Source organism: Chelmon rostratus, chromosome 14 (assembly GCF_017976325.1).
Source record: "Chelmon rostratus isolate fCheRos1 chromosome 14, fCheRos1.pri, whole genome shotgun sequence".
NCBI classification, from domain to species: Eukaryota; Metazoa; Chordata; class Actinopteri; order Chaetodontiformes; family Chaetodontidae; genus Chelmon; species Chelmon rostratus.
Window position 1 is genome coordinate 26,155,313 of NC_055671.1, and position 17,839 is coordinate 26,173,151.

A 17,839-nucleotide genomic window follows, 5' to 3' on the forward strand; every position below is an offset into this window, starting at 1 on the left:
GTGTGTGTATATAAACAGCAGAGAGGACATCAGGCAGGCAGACAGGCAGACAGACTCCAGACTGAGCTGATCCAGACCTCCACCTCCACCGCCCTCAGGATGTTGTGTCCCAGCGTCTTCCAGCCATCCCCCATCACCATGAGGCCTTTCCTGGACCTGCACTGGCCCGTCCGCAGCCTGTGGCCCGAGACCCGGCCGCTGTTCTACCACATCGAGCAGGAGATGATCCGCCACATGCAGGAGATGAGGCAGAGCATGGAGTACATGGAGAAGCTGCACCAGAAGATCTTCGAGGAGATCGACCAGACCTCGACCTTGACGGGGGTTTTCAAGCCCATCGCCTTCCAGGAGCTGGGGAAGGATGGCGGCAGCTTCGCCCTCAGCCTGGACACTCAGGAGTTCTCCCCACAGGAGCTGTCAGTCAAACAGGTCGGCCGGAAACTGAGGGTGAGCGGCAGGACGGAGAAGAAGAAGGAGGACGAGAAGGGCTCGTACTCCTACAGCTGCCAGGAGTTCAGGCAGGAGTTTGACCTGCCCGATGGCGTTGACCCCAAGACCGTCACCTGCTCGCTGGTGGGCGGCCGGCTGCAGATCCAGGCGCCCCGGGAGAGAACGGTGACCGATGGGAAGGAGAGAGTCATCCCCATCAGCCTCACCTCGGCCCCGGCCGTCACCTCCTCCAGCGGGGAGCCAGAGGGGAGCGGCTGCTCCTCCTCAGAGAGTCCTGCTGAGAACTGAACCGCCTCATCTAGTCTTTGTTGTTTCCGTGTGGTTTTACTCTGATGGACGGGAGGGAACAGGAAGCTCATACTCTGGTTGCACTTTCATTTTTAACTCTTCATAATAAACTTCTTGTGATGTTTTGAGTGTCTCAGAATGAAGTCGAGTTATTTTAGTCTGGAGGATCAGGCCTCTTTATTTTTATGACTTAATGTCAAAAATCTGAAAAACATTTTCACATTTGTCTCATGTTTTAATGACTGACGGTGCTGCTGGACAATGTTCTGTATGATATCTAACAAAATACTCTTCTATTATTGTGTTGCATGTTTGTCAACGATTTCAATAACTTTTAATGATTATTTCTATTCTTTAATATTCATTTAATTTATAACATTTTAGAGTGATTATGTATGATCTGTTCAGAACTACAGTAATATTTATTAATGAGCACTATCCCTGTTCAGTGAGACAATAAATATTCATTACTGATCTTATTATGAGATGTGAAAGAATTGAATTGACATTTCTCATAACTTTAGTCTCATATGACTTTTTTCTCATAAAATTGTCACTTTCTCATTTTCTTATGACTTCAGCTTAAATAATCTTCTCAGAAATATTTGTCTGAAAGTCTGACCTTTCCCTCTGAAATTGAAGCTGTTTTCTAATATCACTGCTTTCTTCATCAAACATTTATTTTATTATAATGAATAAATCCTGCTGTTGATCAGCTGTTTACTGATGTAAACAACTTCTAACACTGTCAGGAAACATTAATACTGATTCAGTTACTGTTAATACATTAGGACCTGTCAATCAATCTGAGACTGACAGCAGCGTCCAATCCTGTGGGTTGAATTTTGGTGGCAGGTGGAGCTTACAGTTAAACCAGGTGAAGCTCCTTCAACCGTGACAGAAAAGATGGACAGATTTTTATTTTAAATGAACTTTCTGACAGACCCGATGAGTTATTACAATAAACACAGGACACCAGTTTTCCCTTTCTTTGTAAAATAATTCTCAATAAACTTAATTTATTCACAAACTGCGTTTCAAATTGCCATGTTGTCATTGTTGTTTTTTTAATCACATACAATAAAAAACATTTCTAAAAGACAAGAGATGTCCGAGTCTCTCCACTAACTTTGTACACGACTGCTCCTCAGTTTACAGCTCCTCCTCCATCCTGAAGTTTCTTTTATTTTTTCAAACACGATGCGTTCATTGCGGACACTTCGTCACGCTCAGACATCAGATTAAAAATATTAAGAAAAAACTGCAGAAAATAATGAACAGAGGGACTAAAAATTTAACAGCTACAGTACACATTTCCTTTTCTTCTCCATTAGTTTTGTCTTTTCCTTTTTTTCTTTTTAACGTTTTCATTTACAGAATAATAGAATATGTTCAGTTAAGGCTTATGTTGGGTGTTATGGAGCGATCAACGGAAACAAATCGACAAATCAGAACGGTGTGTTTATGTGTGTTATGGGGACACTGTGTGCGTGAATATGTGTGTTATGGGGACACTGTGTGGATGTGTGTGTGTGTGTGTACATGTGTGCTACAGGGATACTATCTGAATTTGTAATTGACAGCACATGCTAACAAAGAAGCTAAGAGGAAAAATTGAACCGTACCTCAAAGAGGTAGTTCAACATTATTCTCTTTCCCTGTGAGAGTGAGACCTTCGAAGAACATCAGCCTCATGTGTCCTGGAGCCCGACTGTGGTGGGCCTAGCTAAGCATGAAGACTGGGAGAAGGGTAAAACAGCTGGTCTGGCTCTGTCCAAAGTTTTAAATACACCTACTAACACCTGCAAAGCTCACCTACTAACACACTGTACCTAACGTATTTAATCTGAACTGTCGGTGAAGATAAGGTCAACCAGGTCAGGGTTGTTGAAGGAGGGTTGAACCATGAGAAACTGGACTTAAGACAAAGTCCACTGATTGTTTTGCATGCCAACATGCTGACAATGGCAACATGCTGATTTTCAGCAGATATGTTTATAAGCATAATCTTATTTTTCCATGTTAACATGCTAACATTAGCTAGTTAGTTAATAACTAGCAGTACACATAAAGTGCACATTTACATGTTGAGCGGATGATAGCGCAAGATGAAAAGTCAGCGGATCGTCAAAGTAATTACAGTTCAGGTCAGTCCTGAGGGTAACACGGGCATCTGAAGCGCATCTCATCATAATCCATCCAGTGGTCATCTGCCTAGAACAGAAAGACTGACATTCATCTATAGAGCCTCGAATGGCTAAAAACCACAAGCTGGGGTTTTTGAAGGACTTACATGTTGGAAGGACTTCTTGATGAGCAATCCATCTGTCCTGCACTTGTCTGCAGCGTCTCTGGCTATAAACTAACTAACTTCAGCAGGTCTGGGCTGTAGAGCTGGTCTAGCTGTGACGGCGCCTGAACAGGACTAATGATTTTATCATATTTGATCACAAACTGTATTCTGAGCACCTCGTCTAGTTACTGTCACAAATGTTGAATACAGTGAGGGCACAAACTGCTGCGTTTACGTCTACACTGATGTAGAATTTAAGCAATATGCGTAATAATAAATGAAACAAATGGATTAATGTTAGAATGGGAAGAACAGGAAAAAATACAGAAAATCTTACTCCAACTGGAGAATTATTTCAAGATGGATAGCTCTAGTGCTAACCTGGTAGTGACACCACATACACAACCAATCAGCAGCTGCTGTTGTTGTGTATTTGTAGCAACTAGTTACCAACGGAAACCAGATACAAACAAACCAACAGTGTATATTATAGAATTATGATATAAACACCTAATCTGAGTCAGACTCCTTGCACATACACTCTGATTCTGCTGACAGTTAACTGACACGTCTGTTGTGGGAAATATCGTTATTGTCTCAGAACTAAACCTCACAGGCTGATGTGAACAGTTTTGCCACTTGGCTGCTTTATGTGAAGACCCTTGTGGTTCCCAGTCTTTCTGCTAAGCTAAACCGCATCCTGAGTCCAGCGTCCACATACAGCACACAGACATGAGACTGACGTCCATCTGAACATCTCACTCTGAAGAAAACGTTGAACTGTGCCTTTCTGAGCGCAGAGTCACCAGCAGGACGCTTTCACGCATCGATGAAAACTGACAGAAGAAGAAACACAAACTGAAACACACAGACGGGTTTTAAACCCTCCGGACTGCAGCGGCTCGCTAACAACAACCTGAATCACTGCTGTTGTGTTCAAACTGATATCTGGTCATCTAACAGTGAAGTGGCCACAATCAAATGACAATAATCCATCACAGTCAACATTTAAACACCTTTATTTTTTAGTCAAACATGTTGCTGAATGGTAACTTTTTCCTTTCGTGTTGCATTCAGGGACATTTCAACATCTGAGATGTGACAGCGATCTGCTGGACTGAAATGTTCAAACACACATTACGTCTTTCCAACATCGTCGTTTGAACGTTCCTGTTTACGTGTTGATTGTCTTCCAGGTTTGAGTTTCTAACCTTCATTGCCCTTTGATGCGTTTTCTGCAGCTGACCATCGACTCTGGGACGTCGGAGTGTCCTTGAATGAATCACTAACGAGTTTCTTTTCAACTGAATGGCCACATGACAGAAACATAATAACTGAATGAAACACTGACTGTGAGGGATTATCTCACTGCATGTTGATTTCCACACAAATGATAGGAAGCAAAGCGGCTGCCTGAAACGAGATGAGTCTGAAACCTGACGCAGGATCTGAAACGACCAGCAGGAATGTGAAATATGAAGAAGTTAAAATATGGAGAACAAGCCGTGTGGTCCTTGTGTGGACGCTCGGTGACGCTGTGAAGCGCTGTGAAAGGTTCGGAGATCTAAATGTGTAGTTTTTGTTCTTTTTTGTGGATTTCACGGGAAGAGAAATCCCGTTAATACCTGTGAGCGTTTTTGGTCGACACATCCACACCTGGTGGTTCTGTGCATCTTCACCACCAAGATTATATCCAGACTGAACTCTGATTTATCCACGTCTGTGAATGCATCATTCGCTTCGAGCTCCACGAGACTTTCTGTACACGTCCAAACGGTCCAGTACTGAACGTCAACATGAATGATTGGCCAGATTCATCGTCTCATCGACATCAGACCGCCTGTGTTTCAACACCACTTGATAACTTTGACGGCGTCTGTTCACACAAATATTTTTTAGTGTGTAGAAAAACACGTTTACTGTCCGTCTGACACGGTAACTGAAACCGAGGCGGGGCGTCAGCGCTTCCATCGACACGCGAGTCCACGAACCGATCGAGACAAACTGTGCTGAACTGGTTTTAATGTCACTGCGCGAGTTTCTTACATGATGTCACAGAGCAGACACACAAACGCCTGGTTCAGACTACGTGACATCAGCTGATGGTTTTATCTGCTGCAGTGAATCATCACAGACGACAACTGACACCTCCTGACTCTCCGCAGGAACACGAACGCATCGCTGCCAGACTGTATGACCGTAATCTATAATCTGACCACAAAGATCCTCTGAACCCAACGCTGAATAAATAATAACATACATGACGCGTGACCTAAACGTCAAGCATCGGGTCTGATGAGGAGGCTGTAACCTTCCTCACATGAACACATGAGACGAACAGAAATGTCTGATTTCCATCATTGTTTGACCGGAGCTCGTCGTTGAAGTGGCACATTCAGGCTGTTCAGGAAGTCAGATTAAAACATGTCGCGTGAGTTCAAACAATGAATTTCAGTTTAAATGAAGCATCTGATGAGTCTCTGCACAGCTTCAGGGTCAGTGTGGATCAACTGAATATGGACTCAGTCCGGATTCAATCTGGACACAGGTCACATGACCACCAGGCGGGTTCAAGAGCTTAAATACACACACACGCACACAGTGAATGAGCAGGAGTGTGTGTGGTGTTTCCAGTGGCAGGTGTGTGACAGGTGTGTGACAGGAATGTGCGAACACTCAGGTGAACAACAGCATCACTGGCTACCTGCCCTCAGCGAAGCCTGATGAGACGACACCTCAGAACAGCAGCAACCCTGAACGCACCACCACGCTAAGGTCACATGACGTGTGTGTGTGTGTGTGTGTGTGTGTGCGACACCAGACCCTCAACTGTTATGAATAAAGTTGTGCCAATGAAACATTATTGATTCTGGTTAAAGGAACTCTGATGAGAAACATCTTCGTAAAGCCTCCATATTTACATGTTATTACATTTAGTAACTGAGTCAAAATGACCCAAACTAAATCCAGATCCACGTCTCTGAGACATCAGGCAGCCAACACATCAGGAGGCTGAGTTATTGATTAATACTCAACAGGAGATGCTCTGCTTGTGAACATCTGGTGATGTTCTACATCTTTATCCAACAAAAAGACCAAAACCAGGCCATGAAGAGAAGCCCTGGAGTGAGACACAGGCCTGAAACACCTCGTTATATTCTGGTTTCTGGAGTTCATCTTTAACGAGTCACTTCAGCTGAACTCCAAAAACACAGAGGACGAGTCAGAGGAACAGAAACTGTTTTCAAGTGTCTGTAACAGCCAATCAGAGCCCATCGTCAAAGTTTAGTCTTTGGACTTATAAACAGGAGGAATTAACTGCTGTCACTTTGGGTCACAACTTCTGTTGTCTAGACGACACATTAATCAGTAACAGTAACATGTCGAGTTAATGCTGCCGACATGTTGATGAAAAGAAAAGTGAAGCAGTGAATCTTTACTGTGGAGGTAACAGTGGTCTGTGTGGTGTGACTCTGGTGCGACTCTGGTGCGACTCTGGTCTGTCTCTGGTGTGAGTCTGGTGTGAGTCTGGTGTGTCTCCGGTGTGTCTCCGGTGTGTCTCCGGTGTGACCCTGGTCCGTCTCTGGTGTGACTCTGGTTTGTCTCTGGTTTGACTCTGGTGTGTCTCTAGTGTAACTCTGGTGTGACTCTGGTCTGTCTCTGGTGTGACTCTGGTTTGTCTCTGGTTTGACTCTGGTGTGTCTCTAGTGTGAGTCTGGTCTGACTCTGGTGTGACTCCGGTCTGTCTCTGGTGTGAGTCTGGTCTGTCTCTGGTCTGACTCTGGTGTGACTCTGGTGTGACTCTGGTGTGACTCTGGTGTGACTCCGGTCTGTCTCTGGTGTGAGTCTGGTCTGTCTCTGGTCTGACTCTGGTCTGACTCCGGTCTGTCTCTGGTGTGAGTCTGGTGAGTCTCTGGTCTGTCTCTGGTGTGAGTCTGGTCTGTCTCTGGTCTGTCTCTGGTGTGAGTCTGGTGAGTCTCTGGTCTGACTCTGGTCTGACTCTGGTCTGTCTCTGGTCTGTGTCTTGTGGTGCCGGACTGCGTGGCAGACTGGTGATGGTGTTTCAGGCTGGAGCTGCACCGCGGTGACGGCCTCATCAGACTGTAGTGTGTTACAGAGAGACTCGGCAGCTGTGTGTTGGAAGACACCTGGACGCCAAGACGCACCTGGACAATCTGAGTCCAGTCACAGAAGAGGGAAAACTGCATCTGGGCTTCAGACGCCTGAGCAACGGCGTGTTGGTGTGTTAGCCTGAAGCTAGCAGCTTCAGGTTTTCACAGGTAGGCGAAGCTCAGATGCAGGAGGACCGACGGCGGACTGGGACTCAGAGTGTGGAGGTGTCGTCTCATCACTGGCGACCAGACTTACTCGAGGAGATCCTCACTTTGAACCCAAACAGCTTTCCAACCCCAGAAATGTTAAAAAGCAGCCAGGAGGATTCCAGGTGAAGCCACAGCGCCGAGTCTTCACCGGTGGCAGTCAGATCATCACTGTCGTCATCAATCAGCTTCATTTACCCCAGCTCATCCAATGAGAGAAGGTGTTGTTCCTGAGAGCCTTGCTGATTGGTGGCAAGGAGGCGCGGAGTGTTGAGACGATGGTGGTCCAGGAAGAGGGGAGGGGTTTGATTCAAAACAAAACTAAATTAAAAAACTGAAACAGAGAACAGCCTTCCATTTACAAATGCATCAGTTTTCTTCTATTAAGTTCAAGTCGAGCTCTGTACAATCCCTCTCAAACACCGCCTGCTGCGCCGCCTCGCGCTCCTCCGCTTCCTCCTCCAAATCGTCATCGTCGTCGGCGTCGTCATCCTCGCGGCACTCCTCGTCGCTCTCGCTCAGCGGCCCGATGCTGGTCCTGCCCAGACACTCGGCCGGCGAGCAGGAGCCCCTGAAGTCGCCCATGAAGGCCTCCATGCCCATGCAGACGTCTCCGCCGCAGGCCAGCCTGCCGCCGCGCTCCAGACACTGCGGGTCAATGCTGCGTGTCTGCGGAGACCAAGGACAACAAATGAAAACCACAAAACTCATCAGAGACTGTGACACCTGCAGCTTGATCATTAAACCAGGTGATGAATCAACAGTGTGTGTGTGTGTGTGTGTGTGTGTGTGTTGACCAATAACAGTACATCATGAAGGTAGATCCAGATCAGCTGATAGAGTTTAGAAACTGTTTTCATATCTGATAACACCAGTTAATCAAAACTCCCAGGTATGGTGAAACAAACATCTGTGTTGTACCTGAGTCATCTTGGTGAAGTCGAGGACTGGACGGGCGCAGGGTCTGTCGGGGTCGCGGCGTCTCTTCAGACCGGGTTTGAGCAGCAGCAGGTCGCAGGGCTGCGAGTGGCAGCGTGGCAGCTGTGGCGGCAGGCTGCGGCGCAGAGACGACGGCGTGCTGCAGGCCGAGGAAGGCGAGGCGGGCACCGGGCCCCCCCGTGCCGCCCCGGCTACGGCGGAGCAGCCCGGCGGAGGCGCCACCGCTTGGCTCGGCACGGGAGGCGGAGGCAGGAAGGTGGAGGCCGCCGAGTCTCTGATGAGCACGGGGGAGAGGGAGAAACGCCTCTGAGGTGGGGGAGGCGGGTGAAGGGGGGAGGGCGAGGAGGAGCAGGAGGACGGGGAGGGGAAAAAGCAGCAGCAGGCTCCTCCCCCTGCCGCCGCCTCGCTGGGGTCCCAGGGGAAGCTCCAGGGCAGCGGGGAGTCTGGAGACAACGCCAGGCTGAAGAAGGTGGGGCTGGATGAAGAGTGCAGCGACGAGTTCAGAGAGGAGCTGGGAGCGCGGAGAGGGCAGGCTCCTCCCACTGTCGCACCTGCCCCTATACCCCCTCCTCCCACCCCCGCCCCTCCACCCGTGACACCTCCCCCCGCTCCCCCGTGACACTGCTGACGGCTGACAGGAGTCCAGACCCGCGAGGCGCTGGGCCGCCAGGTGTAGCGGCAGCGCGACAGGTCCTCGGGCACCGACAGCGAGCGGCAGTGGCGTTTAGGGGGCGGGGGAGGAGGAGGAGGGGGCCCGGGGCCGGGAGGAGCCAGCGGCGCTCCGGGGAGAGACAGCTCGGACGCTGAGGTGCTGGGCGCCAGGGGCCGGTGCTGCTGTGGCTGAGAGGGGGCACCATCCAGGGGGTCGCCCCCCTCCTGTAGGTGAGCATCTGGGGAGACCAGGGGCACGGGGCCGGGGGGGAAACTAGAGCTCAGCAACCCCCCCTGCAGGCCGGACTTAGAGGGAGGGCAGAGCTGCCAGTAGCTGCTCTCTGAGAGGACACACACACACACACACACACACACACACACACACACACACACACACACACACACACACACACACACACACAGGTCATGTGATGCTGCAGTGGGTGACGACCTCTCACTGTTCAAACGTACCATCACAGCATGACACAGATCAGCTGACACACCTGGACTGTTCTGGTTTTAATGTGAGCAGGTAATCCTCCTGCATGAAGGATCTTTTAGGATGAAACACTCACCAGGCATCAAGCCATCTGGGGGCCAGCACTCTGCGAGGGTTTTCGGGTCCAGCAGGGACTGAAAGACAAAAGACAAGACAGGCCGAGTTTAACAGTCTAACAGGTTTTATTACTGATACCATGATTATATGCGTTGTGCTTTTTCATTATATCTAACAGTCAGACGTCGCTGGCGGCTGTTTCTGCTGCGTCTCTGTCCTGTGGTTCGTCTACCTCGGCCTGATGGAGTCACAGCACAGCGTTTCGCCTCACATTGTCGAGTGTCTGAACTCCACCAGAGATTGTTTATGAGGTAAAAGACATCTCACTCTGCAGCATTGCTGCTGTACAACCACGTCTTCGTTTCTGTAGTTCCAACAGAGTGAGACGTCTTCTCTTTTCTCACCTCAGTTTCAAGAGTCTCAGAATTTCAACTGATAAACTTCAACAACCATCTTCTGAAAAATAAGGTGTGTCGGATTCAGAATCTACAGCTCACTTAGCTGGCTGAGCGACAGGTGCAGGTGAGACTCACCAGGTAGAAGTCCCCTGGCTGAGCAGGGTCACCTTCCAGAGTCTGCTTCCTCAGGCTCTCCAACAGCAGCGTGACCACAGCATGGTGGCAGGGGACGAGGGGCGAGACGGGGGAGGGAGGAGAGGAGGAGACTGGGGGAGGAGGAGGGGGAGAGAACGGGGAGGAGAGGGGAGGAGGAAGAGGAGGAGGGAAGGGAGAGCCACGCCCGTTTGTGCGTCCGTCCGTTTGGGCCGTCGCAGGAAGGGGAGGGCCGAGGGCTGAGACTCCTCCTCCTCACTACCTCAGGGCCAGGTAGCCCCGCCCACTCTCACAAGGACATTGTCAGTCAGCTGTTGCCCCCGGCAACACACCTGGAAAGAAAGGACAGGAGTGTGAAGACTCACATATTGATTCAAACAGTTTTAGAGGGTCCAACTGCACACAACATTAGCATTTCAACGTTAGCACATTAACATCAGCACAATGTCATAAAATCGCCATGTCGCCGCACGAGTGCCAGCCTGTTACAGCGGCTCCGACCACTTTTCTTTGTGTTTTCTTGTGTTTCTCATGTTTTTTCCGTCATTAGTTTCCAGTACTACTAAAAACGACATAATCATTTACACTCGGGATCAGCTGTTATCCCCGCAGAGATACGGAGACGGAGAAGGGGATGCAGAGCTGGAGTTAAGTGCCGGGACAGGCGAAGACGGTATAAACCATCCATACCGTCTCTTATTATTATTATCTTTCCAAAACAAGATGGAAGAGCTAACGGCGCTAACCAGACTGCAGCGGGAGTATCGGGAGAGTAGCGTCATGTGCTTCACAGAGACACTTTTCACCCTCTGAGAGCGGACAGGCGAGTGACAGACAGCAGTAAGAGGAAGGGTGGGGCCATAGCTATGTTTGTGAACAACAGATGGTGTAACCCAGGACACCTCAGTGTGAAGGAGCAGCGCTGCACAAGAGACACTGAGCTGCTAGCTGTTAGCATTCGGCCGTATAACCTCCCGAGGGAGTTCTCGCACGTCATCGCGATAACTGTGTCCTTTCAACACAATTCAACCATCAGTGCTGAGGAGGAAGCTGGAAGGAGCCGGAGTAGACTGTCACCTGGCTGCATGGACCATCGACTACCTCACCAACAGACCTCAGTATGTGAGGTTTTGCAGCTGTGTGTTGGATGTGGCAGTTTGCAGCACCGGGGCTCCACAGGGTACTGTGCTCTCTCCTTTTGTCTTTACCCTCAACACATCTGACTTCAAACACAACACAACCAGCTGCACCTCCAGAAGTTCAGCCATCGTTGGATGTGTATCACAGGGGGACTGATTTGGAATACAGGGAAGTCATCGCTAACTTTGTCCACTGGTGTGGACTGAACCACCTGAACATCAACGCCAGCAAGACCAAAGAGATGGTGATAGACTTTCGCAGGAAAGCACCACAGACTACACTGGTGAACATCCAGGGTTTGGACATTGAGATTGTGGAGGTGTACACAGACCTGGGTGTCCACCTCAACAATAAACTGGACTGGTCCACTAACAGTGATGTCTTGTACAGGAAGGACCAAAGTCGTCTCCATCTGCTGAGAAGACTGAGGTCCTTTGGAGTATGTAGGACATTGCTGAAAACCTTTTATGACTCTGTGGTTGACTCTGCAGTCTTTTTTTACTCAGTGGTCTGCTGGGGCTGTGGAAGCTCTGAGAGGGACAGAAAGAGACTCAACAAACTGGTCAGGAGAGCTGGTTCTGTCCTGGACTGCCCTCTGGACACCACTGAGGATGTAGGTGAGAGGAGGATGTTATCTACCACTGACAACCCCTCCCACCCCCTGCATGACACAGTGGGGGCCCTCAGCAGCTCCTTCAGTAACAGACTGCTGCATCCACCCTGTAAGGAGGAACACTACCACAGGTCCTTCAACCAACAGTTCAACTCCAGCATCAGTTAATGCAGCTCTGGGTCCATATCCAGACTGTTTATACACTAATGTGTGATTTATCATACACTAATTATCTTGTGCAATATTACTTTTTCACTCTTTTAAGTATTCAACCGATGCATATATGTTGGTATTCTACTGTAACACATATATATTTATTACTGTGCAATAGTGTAAATGCTGTAGTCACTTTCTGTCCCCACCAGGTTTTTTTTTTTACATTTTTTTCTTTTATATAGTCCTTTGTATAAAATGTACATATAGTAGGCTTTTATTTTGTATTTCTCTACTCTGTTGTTATTCCTATTGCTAATGCTGCTGCCTGTAACACCCGAATATCCCCGGCTAGGGATTAATAAAGACAAGTTATCTTGTCGAACTTTAACATAAGCACATTAACATCAGTATTTTAGCAATAGCACATTTAAATTGTTTAGCGAGCTAATGCGCTGTTCAAGATTAGCTTGACTTGTGTTTTTGCTGTTACTTTTTTGTCCTCAACAGGAAGGAGTTAAAATACTGTGAAGTACTGCTTTTTTATTTCTATATTTGATGTAAACATCATTTATTGAAGTCAAACACCGACTCTAACAACAGGAAGGTTTGTTAGCTGTGTTAGCTTCTCTGACATTCCAACTGAATGATGATGCTTCATTAGCGATGTTAACATAAACTGCTCTTTGTGGAATAAGGTTGTATTTTTTTTTTGGTAATTTAGGAGGATTTTTTCCACAACAAGAAAGAATATTTAGCTCAAAAGTTAGCAGAAAATTCAAGTTCTTTACAGTTTATAAAATCATATAACTGGAAGCTATGTACATATATAAAGTCAGCTTTTATTTTGTTTTTGAATTTTATTTCTGTTGCTATTTTCTTTTTCCAACTGCTATTACCTCCTGCCTGTAATAATAATAATAATTTTCCCCGGCTGGGGATTAATAAAGTCTCTTATCTTTTCTCTCGTTTCAGTCAAAGATTGTCGGTTTCCAGCTTCTCAAAAGTCGGGATTTAATGATTTCCTCTGATCTGACCTATCGTACTTTAGGATATTATAAACAGTATTCAGCAGTTTCTGCTATTTTATATGCAAAATGAAAACGCAGACATCGACAGAGAAACTGAACTACGGCAACGTCAGCAACGTCACGGCCCAAACCTGATCAGGCTGATACAGATGGAGGCAAATCAGATGATTCAGCTCCAGATCAAATATAACTGAATTCATATCTGAAGGAAAACAAGGCGACATCAGTGTGTGAACGTTGTTAGAAGCTTGATTTTTAAAAAACTGTTCAAACTAGCTGCTGCAAAAAAACGCTGACTGTGAAGAAACAGTGCTTAAAGGATCACTTTGGTTTTTTACAACCTGGACCTTATTTGTAGCATTAAATACGACCATTTACTCCCCCAGACAACTTTGGTGGCATTTGGAGTCGTTTTGAAGAAATTAGCCCCAGAGGAGCGGCGCGTATATCCGTATAATGCGAGTACTCGGGGCATCCATGCGCAGCCTCTATATAACACATAATCTGCAGAAACTCGTTCATATTCCAATATTTAGTTCTGATATGCTGGTGCTATTCCCCTCTGAGCCCGTGGTGGCATGTTATCAACATCCGGCGTCTCTAGGCAACTACCTCTGACGTGGATGATGTCATTACCGAACGCCGGGCGCCGCGAGCAGCCGGCCACAACACGGCTGACTCTGCGGCGGTCGGCTACGAATACGCAATAACGAACCATAGCTGCGCCAAACTACAGCTAAACTAGCCGACCGCCGGCTCAGAGGGGAATAGCACCAGCATATCAGAACTAAATATTGGAATATGAACGAGTTTCTGCAGATTATGTGTTATATAGAGGCTGCGCATGGATGCCCCGAGTACTCGCATTATACGGATATACGCGCCGCTCCTCTGGGGCTAATTTCTTCAAAACGACTCTAAATGCCACCAAAGTTGTCTGGGGGAGTAAATGGTCGTATTTAATGCTAGAAATAATAAAACACCACTCAGCAGCAGAGTGGCCTCTTTATTAAGTCCACCTCTCTGATACTGCGGGCCTGTACTGTAACGTCCTGCTGTTCAGCTGATGTCTGCTGACTGTGGGGGCTGCTGGAGGTCACTGTCGGTGGAAGCGGCTCGAGATGACGCGGACGGGAGCGCTGTCCTGCTGGAAGCCAACAACACAAGATGAGGAGAGGTGACCACGGTCAGCGACGTCCTCCGGTCGGCCACGGCATTTAATCCTGCTCAGGTGGTGTTAACGTGTGCTGAGAAAATGTTCCACACAAACAGCAACAGCAGCGCCTTTAACCGCTGGATCCGGATTCATGCTGTTTACACCAGGCGGACCCGACCACCTGCGAGTGGCAGTGGAAATCCATCTCAGGTGAGCCTGTGTGTGCTGCAGCCTCAGTGTCCTGTTCTCAGCAGACAGGAAGCCACTGTGGTCGGTCCACTTCAAGGTGTGCTGACAGATGCGGTTCTGTTCTGGTTACACCTGAACGACATCTGAACCTCTTCTGATGAGATGTTTGCATCAACGAACAGGTGTACCTAATAAAGTGGCCATTGAGTGTAATGTTAACAATCAATGGAATCAGCCGTCCCACCGTGAAGCTGTCAGTCTCTCGTTCTTTAAGACATTTAAATCTCATTTGAATCATCGAATCATGTAATTTCCTGTGAGGCAGTGAAGTACTCCTGAGTACTCCTGTACGCAGGGAAAATACACGGCCACAGTTCCACAGTGTGATACTCAGATTAAACACAAATTAATTTAGGAACAAACAAACTATCTGAGCTGAAACAGCCTGAAGACCAGCTCATGAAGCTGGAGCAGAGTCACCATGTCAGCTGATTTCTTCCAGTTGTGGATTTTCCCATGTTCCAAACCAAACTACAACTGGTCCATGAACCAACTGTCACACTGTGAATCTGGGGCTGTGGGGGCCCCTATGAGTCTGGGGCTCCGGGACAGCTGCCCCCATGTGGTCCAGTCATGAGCAGACAGACTACATAAGGTCGACTGGTGGTGAACTAACGGCTTGAATTAACAACTATTAGTCGACTAGGGAAATGCTTGGTCTTGGGGTCTTGGTGCTGGCTCAGGATCTGTCCCTGAGTTTCTCGACCCCACATGTGGTCTATTGATAAGTGAAGTGGGTCACATGGACATTTTAATGAGGATGCAGCTAACAATGGTTTCCATTATCGGTTAGTCTAAATGAACTATTTCATCACATGGCTGATAAAATTTAAAAAATATCTAAAAAAATGTCCATCATGGTTTGAATAAACCTAAAGTGACGTCCTCATGTTGTTTTGTGCAGCCAGTTTACTCTCAGACATAAAAAAAAAATCGTAAAACCCTCATTAAAGAAGATGAAATGTTTGGTATTTTATTTTGAAAAAGGACTGAAATTATTAATGAATAGCCTGATTAATTCTGTTGATCACCTGATCAATGAATAGACTGATGGTCCAGTTCTCAGATTTGGTTTTTATATCTGTTAAATGTGTCACTCCCCGTTTCTGTCTTATCTAATGTAACACATGTGAGACATCACTCCTTTAAAGCACTCAGCACATCAGCTCTATCACTGATGGACTCCTGAGTATTTTGGCCCCTGTGATAAATGAGGTCAGGGGCCACAGCTGGACACAGTGGAGCCCCCGACTGTGGACCGCTGATGTTGATGTGGCTGAAGCTGCAGCGTTAATCGGGGTCCAGTTAAACACGTGGTTTGCTGTGGTTAAATAATGGCACTCAGTGTTTGCTGATGACAGGCTGTCCCTGGCAGCGGAGGCCATTGTGCAGCCTGAGCAGAGCCGCCTCTCTGATGCCGGACTGACTGAGGCCGCTGGCCATCTCCGGCTGCTGCTAGCATGAGGCTAACAGATCCCATTGTTTTCAATGAGGGATGCTAACACACATATATAGCAGTTTCCCGTTGAGTGCAAAATAAATATGGGATGGAATGTATTATGAAATTTGGAGATAAACCTGGTGCAGAAAGATAAAATAATTCATGTTTGTAGTATTAACGCAGCGTCAGTTACATCACATCATCATCAGCTAGCGTTGCCGTGCAGCTCAACATCACCTGAACGGTTAGCTTGCTATAAATAATATGTCATCTCGTTATTACTTTCAAGGTCGGCACAATAAATTCAGCCATTTTGCTGTCTGAAACAAAACGGCTGTCTGACGCCTGTGCCCCCTCCACAGCCTCACTGACTCCGGGGGCTCGGGCTGCTCTGCTCCGCGGGTCTGCGGGGCTAACGCGGAGCTACAGTGGCCGCCTGGCTGCATCCAGGGGCAGCAGCTAGCTAACGGTAGCTAGCTGACCTGCCCAGCGTTAGCCGGATAGCTGCGTTAGCCGCGGTGCTTTCACAAACAAACCCCGCACACATCACAGGGGATGTGCTCGATGGTCGTCGCTCCTCCAGCCATTTGCTGAGAGAAGTTAATTCTGAATAAACCTGAATGCCGAACAGGCGAATTCACACCCAGAATCGGTGCTAGCTAACAATAATAACAGCGGTGATGATAACGCCGTCTGGCCGGCCTGTGAGCTCTCTGAGCAGCGTGAGAGGAGGAAAACACGGCGGGATGCTGCGGGATCATCCGCCCGGACTAGCTAGCTCCCGCAGACGGAGAACCAGCAAACAAGCGGACACTGGGCTCGCTGTCGGGCGGCTGGCAGGCTTACCTTGTCGAACAGCCCCTCCGGGTGACGGGGTGAAGCGGCTCCGGCGGATGCGGCGGGCTGGCAGACAGCGGCGGCGCTCCGTGTATTGACCCAGTATTATTAAAGAGCGGAACGCGCCGCTCCGCCTGCCGCCGCCGTTCTCAGCACCAAAGCCGCCACAATGAATTAAAGTCTGGATTCAGCCGCACACAGCGGGCAGCGCGGGGTCCCGAACCAACCCAAACATCGGCTGCAGTCAGCGTCCAGCGTCCTGTAATTATTAAAACATACTAATGAAGAATGTGCGCGCACACGCCCGTGAGCGGCAGCATTCATAAATAACATTTACGGTGCCAGGCAGGAGGAGGAGGGGCGGTGCTACACCTCATCACCCGCTCCAGCACCTGCCGCTTATTCTCACTCAATTCTGCTTTTATTCTGCCCTCAACGCGCCCGCCGGCCCACCGTCCAAACACAAATCTAAGAAACACGAATTTAATTCAGCAGATGAGAGAAAGAGCGCCGACATGCTGGAGCATGCCGGGAGTTGTAGTTCACAGGCAGCGGCTTGTTTACAGCAGCAGAGCCGCGTCTGGTGCGCCTGTCACTCATTTCTGCTTCATTATTTAATGATCCAGATGTTCAGCAGGTGAAACAGTGTGTGAACGCTGCATTCAAAGGACACACACACACACACACACACACACACACACAGTCAGCTGTCCGGCTGCAGCAGCACACCGTGTGGACGGAGGAGACACCTTCATCCTCCACCGACAGATGAACCACAGTAACCTCTCATCCTCCTCAGTCTGTGCCCGAGTGGAGCTCAGTACGGTTACTGAAGTACTGCTACTACTACTACTGCTATGAGTACTGCTACTACTAACTGAAGTTACTTTCCAGATTCAGATCTTTACACACAAAGAGTTCACAGCTGAGTCATGAGTCCATTAATCAATGACTGATCATCTATTGATTGTTGCTGTAAATCATTTGATGTTTGAGCTTCAGAGGTTTGATCCTCTGATTTGATTGATTTGAATGTATTTGTAATCATGTGGAGCTTTTGGTTGGTCGGACTGAAACACTGAACAAGTTGATTCTACATGACATTTACACAAATGTAGATTTTAAAAATGTTTTTTAAACATGTAAAAACAGATCGATCATCTTTTTACAAG

The 17,839-nt window shown here is 48.0% G+C and overlaps 2 protein-coding genes across 2 annotated transcripts; one reads left to right on the forward strand and one right to left on the reverse strand.

The window, feature by feature from the left end:
- Positions 1-52: 52 nt before the first annotated feature.
- On the forward strand, positions 53-863 carry LOC121617482 (heat shock protein beta-11-like). The gene has a single exon (XM_041952675.1). The coding sequence runs from the start codon at positions 100-102 to the stop codon at positions 736-738; it is 639 nt and encodes a 212-aa protein (XP_041808609.1). The 5' UTR covers positions 53-99; the 3' UTR covers positions 739-863.
- Positions 864-6,942: 6,079 nt separating this feature from the next.
- fam53c (family with sequence similarity 53 member C) lies at positions 6,943-16,899 on the reverse strand. The gene is made up of 5 exons (XM_041952863.1): positions 16,677-16,899; positions 10,030-10,379; positions 9,516-9,573; positions 8,272-9,281; positions 6,943-8,019 (listed from the first exon to the last, which is right to left on the reverse strand). Exons 3-5 carry the CDS (start codon positions 9,520-9,522, stop codon positions 7,720-7,722), a joined length of 1,317 nt encoding a protein of 438 aa, XP_041808797.1. The 5' UTR covers positions 9,523-9,573; positions 10,030-10,379; positions 16,677-16,899; the 3' UTR covers positions 6,943-7,719.
- Between the last annotated feature and the right edge of the window lie 940 nt (positions 16,900-17,839).